We start from the raw sequence: 12,821 nt of genomic DNA on the forward strand, positions 1-12,821 counted from the left end.
TCAGAGCAAGACAGCAAAAATAATCCCTTTGCTTGTAATAGGAGTTTGCAGTTTTGACTGTGCCCTAATTAGTGCGCTGTTTCCTGGTGCTCACAGCTCAGTGCTGTGCTGCATGAGGCAGCAACAATTTATGAGAGATGAAGTGGGTGTGAATGAACCAGGAAGACAAGAAAAAGGGGCTTCAAAGGAGAGACCCAAGAAAGAAGCAAAGTTGACCGGAGGAAAATCTTCAAAGCTGGATAGAGGCTCTGATCTGCATGGAATTTTGGGGGTGCAAGAACAAAAGGAATAAATTTAACTTATCTTATTATTTAGATTCAATACCCAGCAGACAAAGAAATGGAGGATTAACTGAGAAGACCCAATAAAAGGTATGAGAGTTATTTATATATCTATAGAACAAAGGGGACAATCTCCTCTTGACTTTAAGCCCTCCATTAGTATTTGATGGGCTACAGATCAGCTACAGAACCAGTTTGGTGCAGTGGTTAAGGCATCAGACTAGAAATTGGGAGACCATCGTTTCTAGCTCTGCCTTAGGTACAAAGCCAGTTATGTGACCTTGATTCAGTCACTTGTCTCAGCTCTAGGAAGAAGACAATAGCAACAAAACAACTTGCCAAGAAAGCTGCTGAGAGTTTTCTAGGCAGTCTCCAAGAATTGGAAGTGATTGAATAAACAACAAAAAAAAGGCTAGAGATGGTAGAAAAGTCATAGAAAAGTTAGCCATAGGACAGAGAGATGCATCCATGAAATTCTCAAGCCACTAGAAATCTGCCTCTCTATGTTTGAACATCTCGTTTGCTGAAAATTTCTTATGTTTTGTTGCAGTATACATGGATTACTAAGCAGATGTTTCCCTGTCCCTGAGATGGAAGTGCCAAGCATCAAGGACTTTCAGTGGAAAACTCTAGCACCTTTGCCCAGTCCAAGAGTCTATTCTTCCCTGGTAGAGGCTGGTGGACAGGTGTTTGCCATCGGGGGCTGTGATGACAATGGTGTGCCAATGGACTGCTTTGAAGTGTATTCCCCAGAAGCAAACCAATGGAATTCTCTGCCCCCGATGCCTACAGCCAGGGCTGGGGTAGCAGTAGCTACACTGGGCAAGAGGATAATGGTGATTGGAGGCGTGGGAGCCCATCAGATGCCTTTGAAGATAGTGGAGATGTACAACATAGATGAGGGCAAGTGGAAAAAAAGAAACTCTTTGAGAGAAGCCTCGATGGGCATCTCTGTGTCAGTAAAAGGCAAGAAACTTTTTTTAAAAAAATAAAAAAATAAAGTGTGTAGTAGAAACAACTTTAGCTTTGAAGGCAGTACCTTGTCCTTGGATATATTTCTGTTTATAATTGGTGGGATGAATGATTTTTTTCTCATATGCAGAGGCCTAGTCTAGTCAGCAAGAAGCTATCAACTTCTTTTATCCAGTCAGTATTGTCTGATTTTGACCCTTTCACCTGAATTGTTGGAATAACCATCAATGAATTGCTCTGGTAGAGTTTATGCGGTTTTCAACCATCTGGCCTAGAACTCGCTGTGAAGTCTGTTTTGTAATTGGAAGGTGGCCTGACCTTTTCTTCTTCTTCTTTTTAAACCCACACACAGCCAAGCATGTTTTGTATTCCTGCCAAATATGGAAGAAGTTGTTTATTCTGTTTGGTTTGGTGAAGTTTTTATAGCTCCCAAAGGACAGATAAATCAGTGCTTTCTAGTGCATGTGACAGGTTGAAGGTTTTTGCAAAGCATGGAGTGCCAAGATCATTCAGTAGGAATTTATATAGGAAGGTGTATGTGTGCAGTCAAGCATCAATCTTTTTTCCCTTCAGTATCTTTACCCTCACATTACAACCTGCTTTTGAATATTTGAATTATTTTAGATATGTGTTTGCAATGGAAAGTATCAAATTGCTGTTATGAAATATGAAGGCCTTCTTTTACTCAAACAAGCATTTACCTGCTTAAATGGGAACTTGACTGCAGGAGAGACATGGCTTAGAGAAGAAGTATTTATTGGAATTTAGCAGTTTATCATTGCTGTTTTGCATGTGAACATCTCTTATTAAATGGACTAAAGTCATAAATAACTTTCTAGCAAAAGAACTTGGTGGAAGTTTTATCCTTAGAGCAGTACTCAGGCTATATGATCTGTGGAACATAATAATAACAATGTGTTTCAATTCAGGGATTATTCTGATTTTACATTTAAAATGCATGGATTATAGCTCAGATATCCCAATTTCATAGTTGGAATTTTGTTTCCTTTTCTCTTCCTGTTCCAGACTACCGAATCTATGCAGCTGGTGGAATGGGAGCAGATCTACGTCCTCACAATTATATGCAACATTATGATATGCTTAAAGACATTTGGGTGTCCTTGGCAACCATGCCTACACCTAGGTATGCTGCCACCTCCTTTCTGCGTGGCACCAAGATCTATGTTCTGGGTAAGAATACACCTCAAGCATCTTCCCATTTTGCAGCTAACTCTAACCTTTACCCTAATTTGTCTCCACGTACATAATTCAAGAACCTGTTTCTTCTTCCTCAAACAGCTGCTCAAGATATACAGTGCTGGAAATGTCCTTTGAGTAAAAATGTCTGAGCAGTAACTGTCAGGTTTTCTACAGAAGCCACAGGTCCATGGCTACATTTCTCCATCATGGTGGAAGGAAATAGAATTTACATGAATGTCACTTTTCCTGAGCAATATTGTAAGATTAAAGAGAGGAACTCACAAACAGGTTCTTGGAAAACAACACTGAGGTGCCATTCTAAAATCATCAGTCAGAAATAAAATAAGGAAGATCTTCCCTGGTTGCCTAAGGCAGCATATTGCCCCCAACAACCTGGGTCCTCATTTTACCAACCTCAGAAGGATGGAAAGCTGAATCAACCTTGAGCTGTTCAGGAGTGAACTCCTGGCAGTGGGTAGAGTTAGCCTGCAATACTGCATTCTAACCACTGCATCACCACAGCTCAGAAACATCCATCTCAGTCCCTGTTTGGCTATTTTTTGCTAAATAATACTGATCCAGAAAGCAGACACATTTTCCTAGGCGTAAGGATGAAAGCTGAAAGAGGAAAAGTGGGTAATTAAATGGGAATTGCCATACAGTAGTTTACATTCTTACATTTTATTGAGCTTTTAGACAGTGCTATCATCCCGTTATTGTCCTCCCTGAAATGAATTTGTATTTCTATCATAACTACAGAAAGTTCGATATGAACTTCATGGGTGTAGAGAGCCTTAGCATTGTTCATCCTTTTATCTTAAACTATTGGGAACCTTCAGGCCATAAATGCTGTCTCCTCCTCACCTCCCAGGACCCAGATTTAGATGGCTAGCAATTTTGGAAGGCTCTACCCTCAAAGCTTTTAAATAGCCAATAACCTCAATGAAGGCTGCAGTATCTTAAAGCTTCTTTTGCAGTGCAGGGAGACCATTTTTAAGGAACATGGAATACTACTGTACCACACGGGTGAGGCTAACCTTGTTGCACAAAGATACAAGGTGGTGTTAGCCATCTCATTCATAATATAACCCTCTAAGATAAATAGATATTGGGAGTTTTTAAAAATAGCTTTCAATTACTTTCTAAAAGTCTAACTGCAGAATTTGTGCAAATGTATATGTGAATAGTTGTTCACATGGAAATAGTTACATTGAACTGCTGCTTGACTGAACAGAATCATCTTGTTCTTTGCCTGAAGCAACTGTCTCATCCATTCATGAAAGCATGTCATCAACTCAGACCATAGTATCCAATAGTTCAGTATCAGCAGCTGGACATTGTAACACTTCATTGTTATCTTTAAGGTCTAGGAAGTATTATAACTGGATCTGATGGAACTTAGAGAAACCTACATATAGAATTGCAATGCATTTAGATGTACAGTATGTCACTGGTAATTTTACTTGTAACTGACCAGAAATATGCAAGAATGAAGGGTTCACTGAATGCACAGAGATTCTGAATGTGTTCCACTATTATGTAGTTTTGAAGCTGTAAATTCCAAAGTTTTCTGAAGTGTAGGCACTGATCCTTAGCAAAACAGGCAGAAGAGATACAGAAATGACAAAGTAACTTGAATAAAAGAGAATAGCTGCAAAAGCGAGATGGACAAGGAAGACAATTGAAGTCGATAAGCTTGCCTCTTGGATTCAGAGTTCAAAAGGGGCCAGGCCAATTTATCTCCAACTTTTTCTCTAGGGTCCAAAAGAAACAGAGGAAAGAATAAAACATATGAATAATTTATATCAGGTAGACTTCATATTAATACTGTGTGTATACCTCTAAGCTAGTCTTGACTCCTGCTATTCGCTTGAACAAATCCATGTAGTTTTCTTGACAATATTTCTAGAAGTGTTTTGCTTTCTTCCTTTGGTTAAGAGAAATTGACTAGAACTCAGCTACTTAAGACAACAGTAAAACTCATGGTTTCCTTTTTCCTTGCTCAGTGCTTTTAACCACTACATCAAACTGGCTCTCTAAAGTTAGTTCTAATCTGGGAGGGGGGACAACTTTAGGCAAGGAAGTGAGAGTCCCCCTTCATTCTCACTACATCTATTGCCCCAAGAGTCAATAATTTTATCAATTCAGAAGGTTGGTACACAGAAAATTGAATTCAAACATTGATAATATCGCTAATAAAAAGCATTTGGAGACTGCAGTATCTCCCCTACACCCAACATACCGCTTTGATTAAATCAAAGAGCTATCTCTGAGCAGAGTGAAATGATATCTATTTTGATTTAGCTGTTCTCATTCTAAGACCAAAAAAAAAAGTATGTTCTAAAGCTTCCAAAGTTGGGCCAGGGTCTTCTGTGACCTGCATAGAACAGGAAATCTATCACCCTCCTCATAAGTCATGATATATAATACTCAAAGTTTAGTTCTTGGCCCCTGAGGCAGAAAATCTCACATTTTCCCCTGGCAGTTCTAAACATGATGCCATCTATCTGCAGTATGGGCAATCTCTGTCTTGTGGATTTTGATGAGTAAATAAGTTGTCTTCTTAATTCACAGCAACAAATTTTATCAACTTTTTATACACTTCAGTATGGTCTTAGAATGAGAGTAAATTCTGTTCACATCTACACTAAATTCTGTTCACATCTACACCAGAGCTAACACACTGTACTGAGTACTGAGGCATGAGTAGATATGAGCTGGCTGGGGAAATCTGTGACTTGGTCCACACATCTTAAAGTTGTCCAGTTTGAAAATGGGCAGACAGTAGTTATCAAGCTTCCTGCAAGGGGAGAGCAAGAACGATAGAAGGGGAAGTGAGTTTTTTTTTTAACAAATTACTAAAGTAGTTACCTAAACAGAACTTGCAGTAAAGAGCTCTTCTGGCTCCCTTTTGTTCATTCTTCCTGCAGCTGCTAAGTGTGCTTAATCCTTCTTGGGTGATTTTAAAGCAGATATATTTTGTACAAATCTAAAACTCTCCCAGATGTGCTGACAGCTCCCTCTCATTTCTTATTCCAGTTCTGTGTTGAGGGAGTGATTACTCATCATGCCTTGATAATCATTTTGGTTAAGGCCAACTGTAAATATAAAAGAATAACACCACCAATAGCAACCCTCCCCCCCCCACACACCAGTATATAAAATGGGCAAGACATGCTTAAAGACCATAACTGTAACCTTGACAAAAATATGCAATGCTTTTGAAGCACAATTGGTAGGACATCTATGGAATAAATGTATTATCTTGCACCACTGCATACTTTATGCCAAACATACAGACAGAGGTTTGTCTGATTTATGAACTAGAATAACAGTCTAAGAGTAATCATAATTATCAGTTGTGCCATGTGGTAAGTTAGCTTTATAACTGAAAGGTTGTTATAAAATCTGTTCAGCTGAGTGGCTATCCAGAGAAAATTACATAATGAGGGGTAATTCTTTTTTCCAAAGATTTCATAGGTAGTCAGATCTTGTTATTTCCTGACAGGATGAGGAAGAAAAGGACATAAAACTGAGTTGGTTTTTTAGTAGCCAAGAGAGTTCCTTTCCCTTCACTTGTGGTAGCATCTCTTTACCCGATTTTCCTCAGTTCCCCATTCCCTACTGCTTTCAAAATGATGAAAAAATAATATTGGTATGAAGCCAAGCTGATCTTTCACTACAGTATCTGCTTTTCTTTACTGAAGGTGGAAGGCAGTCCAAATATGCTGTGAATGCCTTTGAGGTCTTTGATATTGAGACCAGATCTTGGACCAAGTTCCCCAATATTCCCAGCAAAAGGGCTTTCTCCACCTTTGTTTGCACAGAGAACAACATCTTTAGCCTTGGAGGATTGCGGCAGGGCAGATTGTACCGTCAGCCCAAGTTCATGAAAAATGTGGATGTGTTTGACATCGAGCAAGGTGGGTTCTTCTACGGTTGCCTCCAAATTCCAACGTGGCTACATTCAGGCGGGGGGGGGGGAGAGAACAACCTTTTGATAATACACTTTTTATAACTAGTAAAATGTTGCCTCCATTTCTCCTGTGGTTTGCTATGTATATTCAGCAGTATAATTTGGGAAAATTTTGAAAGAATAAAAAATGGCTGTATGTACCTAATGAACTGAAGCTCGCTTACCCAAGCCTTATAATGGGGTGTACAATCTGTGTTCCCTGAATTGCATTTAACCTCTACAAGTGTTGTGAGTCTGTGCCAGCCACTGGACCCGACAGCTGAGTCTGGGGAATCAGAGGAGGAGGAGGAGGGGCCTGGAGAGCCATCAGAGTCAGAGGAAGGCTCTGATGAGCTCCAGGACTTACAATCTGATGAAGAGCCTGGCCCCTCTAATCGTGCTCAGGCTGAGACTCAGCTGTGCGGGGAAGCTGAGTCGGACTCTGAGGACTCAGAACTGGAAGACATCATAGATGCTTGCAAACACAGACAGGCAACAAGAGCAGGACAGAGGGAGGCAATGGGGTGACTCCAAGGGAGGAGGAGAAGGCATTGAGAAGCCATGCCTTGGGGCTGCATAATAAAAAGGGAAGGTGTGGGCGGTGCTGGTTGCTGAAGGCAACCGTTTGCAAAAGATTCAAGTTTCATGGAATCAGATTCTGTTTGCCTTGCTTGTGAACAATTTTCTGTTAGAATCGTGTTCTGTTTGCCTTTGAACAATTCTCCATTTGCATCGTATTCTGTTTGTCTTTGAACAATTCTCTGTTTGCATCGTGTTTTGTTTGCCTTTGCTTTTGGGACATTTTGCAGGTCTATACCTAATTAATAAAAGAGGTTTGTTTTTTCTGCATTTTCAGCCTACTTGTTAAAAGAGGGGTTGGTCCTTGTGAGTTAATAAGGACTCACGTAGGCTGGGACAGAACAACAAGTCCTATTGATCCTAAAGAAATTACTGCCAAATTTCCATTATTAAATTTCAAACTGGGCAGAAAGGAAAATTGCTAAATACATGAAGAATAACTATATGAAATGTATTTATCATTAATATTAATTAGAATAAAATGTACTTCCATTCTGATTCCACCTATTTGTCTCTAGCAAATCACACAAAAGTAAAAAGCAGCCTATCTGATGTAATAAGGGAATTAAGTATAATAGTATAATAGTAAAAACTCTGGATTGCTGCTTTTGAGTTCACAACCCAAGTTGTATACTGATCCCTAAATATTTGAGAAGCATGTCATCTAAATTATGTTTTCAAGCCAAATGTTTGCATTGTAAGGTCTTCATTAGTTAATGTGACAACAAATGTAATAGTTTAAGTAGCAAATATTTTTATTCAGTTTGGTGACTGGCCCTTCAAGGATTTCAAGAATCTTATTTATAGCAAAAATAGTTTCTCTCCAGGTGCCAGAAAATTTATTGTTCCAATTGTACTGCCAATTGACCCTAAATCTATATCAAGCTTTAAAGTTCAGATGTAAAACTTTTATGTGAAATTCATAAGTCCAGAAGTCAGTTTTAACTTAATGGAGGAGATGGGTCTGCAGAGAAGTGAAGCAATTTATCATCTTACTGTGAACAGTAACTGCTCACTAGAGAGAGGACCCCACATATTATTGAATTAATGGAGAGGAGCAGCCTTTAATGAGATTCTCTTGAATTTCAGATTTTCATGCTTCCTGATGCTAAAGGCTTCAAATTTGCAAAAAACCAGGACGAGTTGGATGTGGAATGTTAACTTTTATATGTTAATCAATGATAATATTTTAGAGCTCTGTGTGGAATTTTACTGGTAATTGGATAAGGAGATGTTACTTTTTTTATTTGCCTATTATTAAGAAAAAGTGGCAGCATGCTGGCTCAATGGTTAAGATGTTGGGCTTGTTGGCTGGAAAGTTAGCAGGCCAGGTTCGAGACCTGAGCACCGCACAATGGGGTGAACTCCTGTCCTCGACCCAGCTCCTGCCAATCTAGCAGTTTGAAAGCATGCAAATGTGAGTAGATAAATAGGCACCATTTTGGTTGGAAGGTAAAAGCGCTCTGTGATGTCAGGCTGGCCACATGACAACGGAAATGTCTTCGGACAACACTGGCTCAATGGCCTTGAAACGGAGATGAACACTGACCTATTATTATAGTTGGCAATGACTAGTGGAGTATAATCCGCAGTGACTTCTTTTTTTATTGCTAAGAGATGGTTATGAGATGAAGAGTTTTATATTTATTAATTAAGAGAAGATGAGATTATAAAAATGTTTATATTTGTTGTGATGAGGGTAAGAAGTTCCTTTCTTAAGGGGAGGTTCTTTTTACTTTTGCCTTCTTGCACTTTTTTCTTTCTTTTCTTTTTTAGTTTGCATTATTTTATTGTTGTTTCTAAACCATTTATTAAAATTATTATTAAAAAAAGAAACCCAGCATAAGTTGGTTCTCTCCATTCCTCAACAAACTGGTATCTTTCCTGAGGCTTGCCTCAAAGGAGTAGAATGTTTCGGGTAATAATATATATTCAGTGGGGTTGACTGAACAGGTCCCTACATTGCTGCACTAACCGTATTACCATAATCATTTTCCCAGAAAGCAATATCCATATATGTACATCATTGCATTCTGCAGAAGTTACAATGGCAAAGGACGGGAATACAACTGAAAGACTTGGTGATCATATCTGTATCAAACAGTAAAAAAAGTATAAGGGGGGGAAGGAAATATGAGCACTCAGAATATATCAGTGGAAAAAATCTATTGAGTTATAGACCTCTAGCATGTTATTAGCTATGAAAAATGCCATGATCATTTAATAATGAATCAGATTAATTTTCAGGAGGCTGGATGAAGATCGATCGCTCATTTTTCCTGAAGAAACGACGGGCAGATTTCATTTCTGGCTGTTTAAAAGGAAGAATTGTTGTTGCAGGAGGACTAGGTGAGGATTTCCCCCCCATCCCTTCAAAGTTTGAACTATATTTTCCAGTTTTATTTATATTGCAAGTAGGAAATAGACCTGTCCATGAGTCTACCTCACAACTTTTCCAAGGAGTCCTGCTCTCATTAGCAACCCCCTGCCTCTACCGTGCCTATGGAGCTAATAGGGAAGCAGTTAGTCTGGGAAAGTATAAAGCTTTGCCATCATGGATTCTCTGAGTTCCTTCCTAAGACATGACACCCAGAAAATGCAGGTTAGAAAACTAGGGTAGTGATCTAGGAGTAGAAAGTCACAAACCTCAGATAAATATGTCCAAGAGAGCAGATGATGGACTAGAAAAAATGATTATTCTAGAGAGAATAATTGAGAGAAATAGGAAAAAAGAAAAAAGAAAGATGGATGGAATTTCCTTAGAAGAACTTTGTATTGTTATAAATGTCCAGGTGCCAAGCATACCTTTATCTCTACAATTATCAGGAATAAAACTTAGTAATGCTGAACTAAAATCCATTATAGCTTACTTACTTACTTCATACTTACAAAATGAACCAATGAATATATGTTTTTATTGTGTGAAGTTGGGTGTCTGGGAAGAGAGATATACAAGATTTGAAATAGGAAAACAAAAAATAGTTAAAATGAAGAAAAAATAAATCCACATGAATCTTTATAAGCTTATACTATGGACAGCTATGAGAGCCAAATTATCTGAAGAAATGTTTAAATTATAATTATTTGCACAGCTCTGAATATGATACAGTACAAAACAAATCAATTTCTTCTCTAAAATGAGAGAGACAACCAAATCTATATTCAGGGGTAAGAAATGTGTGTGTGTGTTTGTCTGTATTCATATCAAAGCAGAGGGAGGGAAATCACCTTTTTTTCAAACTGGTCTCTGTACTCAATATGGCACGTAATCGATTCTGTTTTCTGTCTAGCAGAATAACAGCACTACAGATCCAGCTGATTTAACTTATTTTCTGTGGTTTCTCAAAATCAATTAGTTAAGAAACAGCAATAATCTCTCCAAAAATTACAGTTCCTATAGCAGTTTGTTCAGGTTCAGGAACTTGAAGATGTATGGACTTCAGCTCACAGAATTCCCGAGTCAGGCTCAATTATGCTGGCTGAGGAATTCTGGGAGTTGAAACATCTTAAAGTTTCCAAATTTGAAAAACACTATTATAAAGGATATATTTGCCCCAAATGTGCATAAATAAACAAACACACACACACACAAACACATATACTTGTATATTCTTTTTAAAACCAGTAATCAGTAGAATGTTCATTGGATGGCTTTGGAATTCTGTGCATTTTCTAACTGTCTGTAATCATATTTCTCTCAACCAGGAAATCAGCCAACTGTTCTGGAATCAGCTGAGGCCTTTCATCCTGGAAAAAATAAATGGGAAAGTTTACCACCTATGCCTACTCCACGATGTGCTTGCTCCACCATTGTGGTAAAAAACTGCCTTCTAGCGGTAGGTGGAGTGAATCAGGGTTTGAGTGATGCAGTAGAAGCATTATGTGTCTCTGATTCCTAGCAGGCATGTCATTGGATGCTCACCATTCATAGTGATCTACAGACCAAGAAATGGCTCTGTAGCTTTAAAGCTAGGCCAGTGTCTTCAGTATGTGAAAAGTTGACACTTTTCTTTCACCAACTCAAAGCAGCACTGCCTTGCTTTCCTCTAATTCCTTTCATAGTGTCCTTTGGAAACAACAAATTCTCGCTCCATGTAGCTACACAGTCTTGTGGTTCTGTCATCTGGCAGAAGCTCTTTCCTATAATGATGTCATCATCTCTGCAAGCATTATGGAGCACCACTGACTCATGAATTTATAGGACATTCCCACTGTCAACTCTGAATGGCCGAAAATCAGGTCAGTTTTGTAATGGAGCAGTCAAGGTTCATAGCCTGACATGAAGTTTCATCCAAGGATGAGGAAGCATATCATCTAGGACTATGAGAAGATTTTGCCTTCCTCTGAAATATCATGTACTAGTCACCGCTATTGAACAAAATCGTTAAGATTCTATGCTGAGCTTTTCCAAGTACTTTTTGAAGAATAACAATGGAAACAAAGAAGGGAATCCCACAGAGCTAGAGTGCAATGTGCCCCAGCATTCCTGAGCTCTTTGGAATAGTGCCATTATGATAATGAACTTAATGTTTTTCTGTGGGAATCTTGAAGAGTTCGTAGTCTTCAAAATTCCCCACTGTGATATTGCCATACAGGGATTCAAAGCATCTTGTATGAATGTCTTCCCAATCATGCAGCTTATGATGTTGAAGTTACGTCAATTTGTGTGAGAGCAACAAACATATTACCTTGATTAGTAATATATTCTATCATTAGAATGGCAGAATTGTTCTGTCCAAAGGCCTGAAAACAAAAGGTTATAGGTAAAGAATCAAATTCAGGAGAAGAATGCCTCTGTCCCAGGAACCAAGGTATTACTCCCTTCAATGATCCTCCCTCCCTCCCTCCCTCTTTGTTTGTGTGTGTGTGTGTGTGTCTGTATATGTGTGTGTATCTTTCACACATTCTCCAACTCCACAATTGGTTCCATCCAAGGCACACAAAGTGTGGTTGAGTTTAATATAATTGATGTCTGAGTAGCAGGGAAGTTATGGACTTGGCTCATAGCCACTTTCACATGTCCCATGGCAACATCAACACTTGGGTGCAATCTTGCTTGTCTTTTTTTTTTTAACCTGTTTCATATATTGTTTATTTATCTTCATTAACCTGCAGGGTGAAATGGTCAGTTTCACCCAAGTGGCACAATTGTTCAGTTCTGGTTAGTTATTAACAAGTAACACAATTAAAATCTATGTTCATATTGTAACTTGAATAATTCCTATAGGCAGTTAGTGCTCTGTTCTTATACAGAGAAAAGAGAGAGCCCAAAGTTTACAAAAATACTATTCTTAATATTGATTTAGCTACTATAGAGCAATCATACACATACACTAAGGGTTTTTCTGCACTGCAGCCTTAAGCTGCTTAGGTCTTCTGTACATACTCCCTGGAAATGAAGCAGGCTTAAGAAATCCATTTCCAAATTTTGACTTTTCGTCCTCTTTGGTTATAATGATGACCAGGTGTCTCATTGGATTGTAGTTACTACTAGCCCTGATTGGTGGATTCCTACCTTCTTTATCCCTTCTCCCATTCCAGGACCATACATGCAGATTGCTTTCTGTATTGTGGGCAGCAGAATTTAAGGTTATGTAGTTTCTACTGATGGACCTCTTCTATGAGCTCCCCACCCTCATTGACTCCCCCTCATTTTCCTATCTGGTGCAGCCACCACTTAAAAAGAAAACATTAAATTTTTATCATTCCTGCTTCACTTGGCTGCAAGGGAAAACTGACAGAACTCTTGTCAAGTTCAACAAATTATGTAAGGGGGGGGGAAATGGTCACATTTCACCATTCTGCCTGTGAAATTGCAAAAAAAAAATGAAATG

General features: G+C 38.7%; 1 protein-coding gene across 1 annotated transcript; it reads left to right on the forward strand.

Annotated features, from left to right (window-relative positions):
• The first annotated feature begins 297 nt into the window (after nt 1-297).
• On the forward strand, nt 298-11,423 carry KLHDC8A (kelch domain containing 8A). The gene is made up of 6 exons (XM_015817805.1): nt 298-371; nt 832-1,247; nt 2,280-2,444; nt 6,161-6,376; nt 9,235-9,336; nt 10,693-11,423. Exons 2-6 carry the CDS (start codon nt 872-874, stop codon nt 10,884-10,886), a joined length of 1,053 nt encoding a protein of 350 aa, XP_015673291.1. The 5' UTR covers nt 298-371; nt 832-871; the 3' UTR covers nt 10,887-11,423.
• The last annotated feature ends 1,398 nt before the right edge of the window (nt 11,424-12,821 follow it).

The sequence above is a fragment of the Protobothrops mucrosquamatus genome, unplaced genomic scaffold (genome assembly GCF_001527695.2).
Source record: "Protobothrops mucrosquamatus isolate PMUCROS unplaced genomic scaffold, P.Mucros_1.0 scaffold638, whole genome shotgun sequence".
NCBI lineage: Eukaryota > Metazoa > Chordata > Lepidosauria > Squamata > Viperidae > Protobothrops > Protobothrops mucrosquamatus.

Coding starts and splice junctions, on each gene's coding strand:
- KLHDC8A (XM_015817805.1), top strand. CDS start 872: ATGGAAGTGCCAAGCATCAAGGACTTTCAGTGGAAAACTCTAGCACCT. Junction 2,445..6,160: donor CACCAAGATCTATGTTCTGG/GTAAGAATACAC, acceptor TCTTTACTGAAG/GTGGAAGGCAGTCCAAATAT. Junction 6,377..9,234: donor TGTGTTTGACATCGAGCAAG/GTGGGTTCTTCT, acceptor ATTAATTTTCAG/GAGGCTGGATGAAGATCGAT.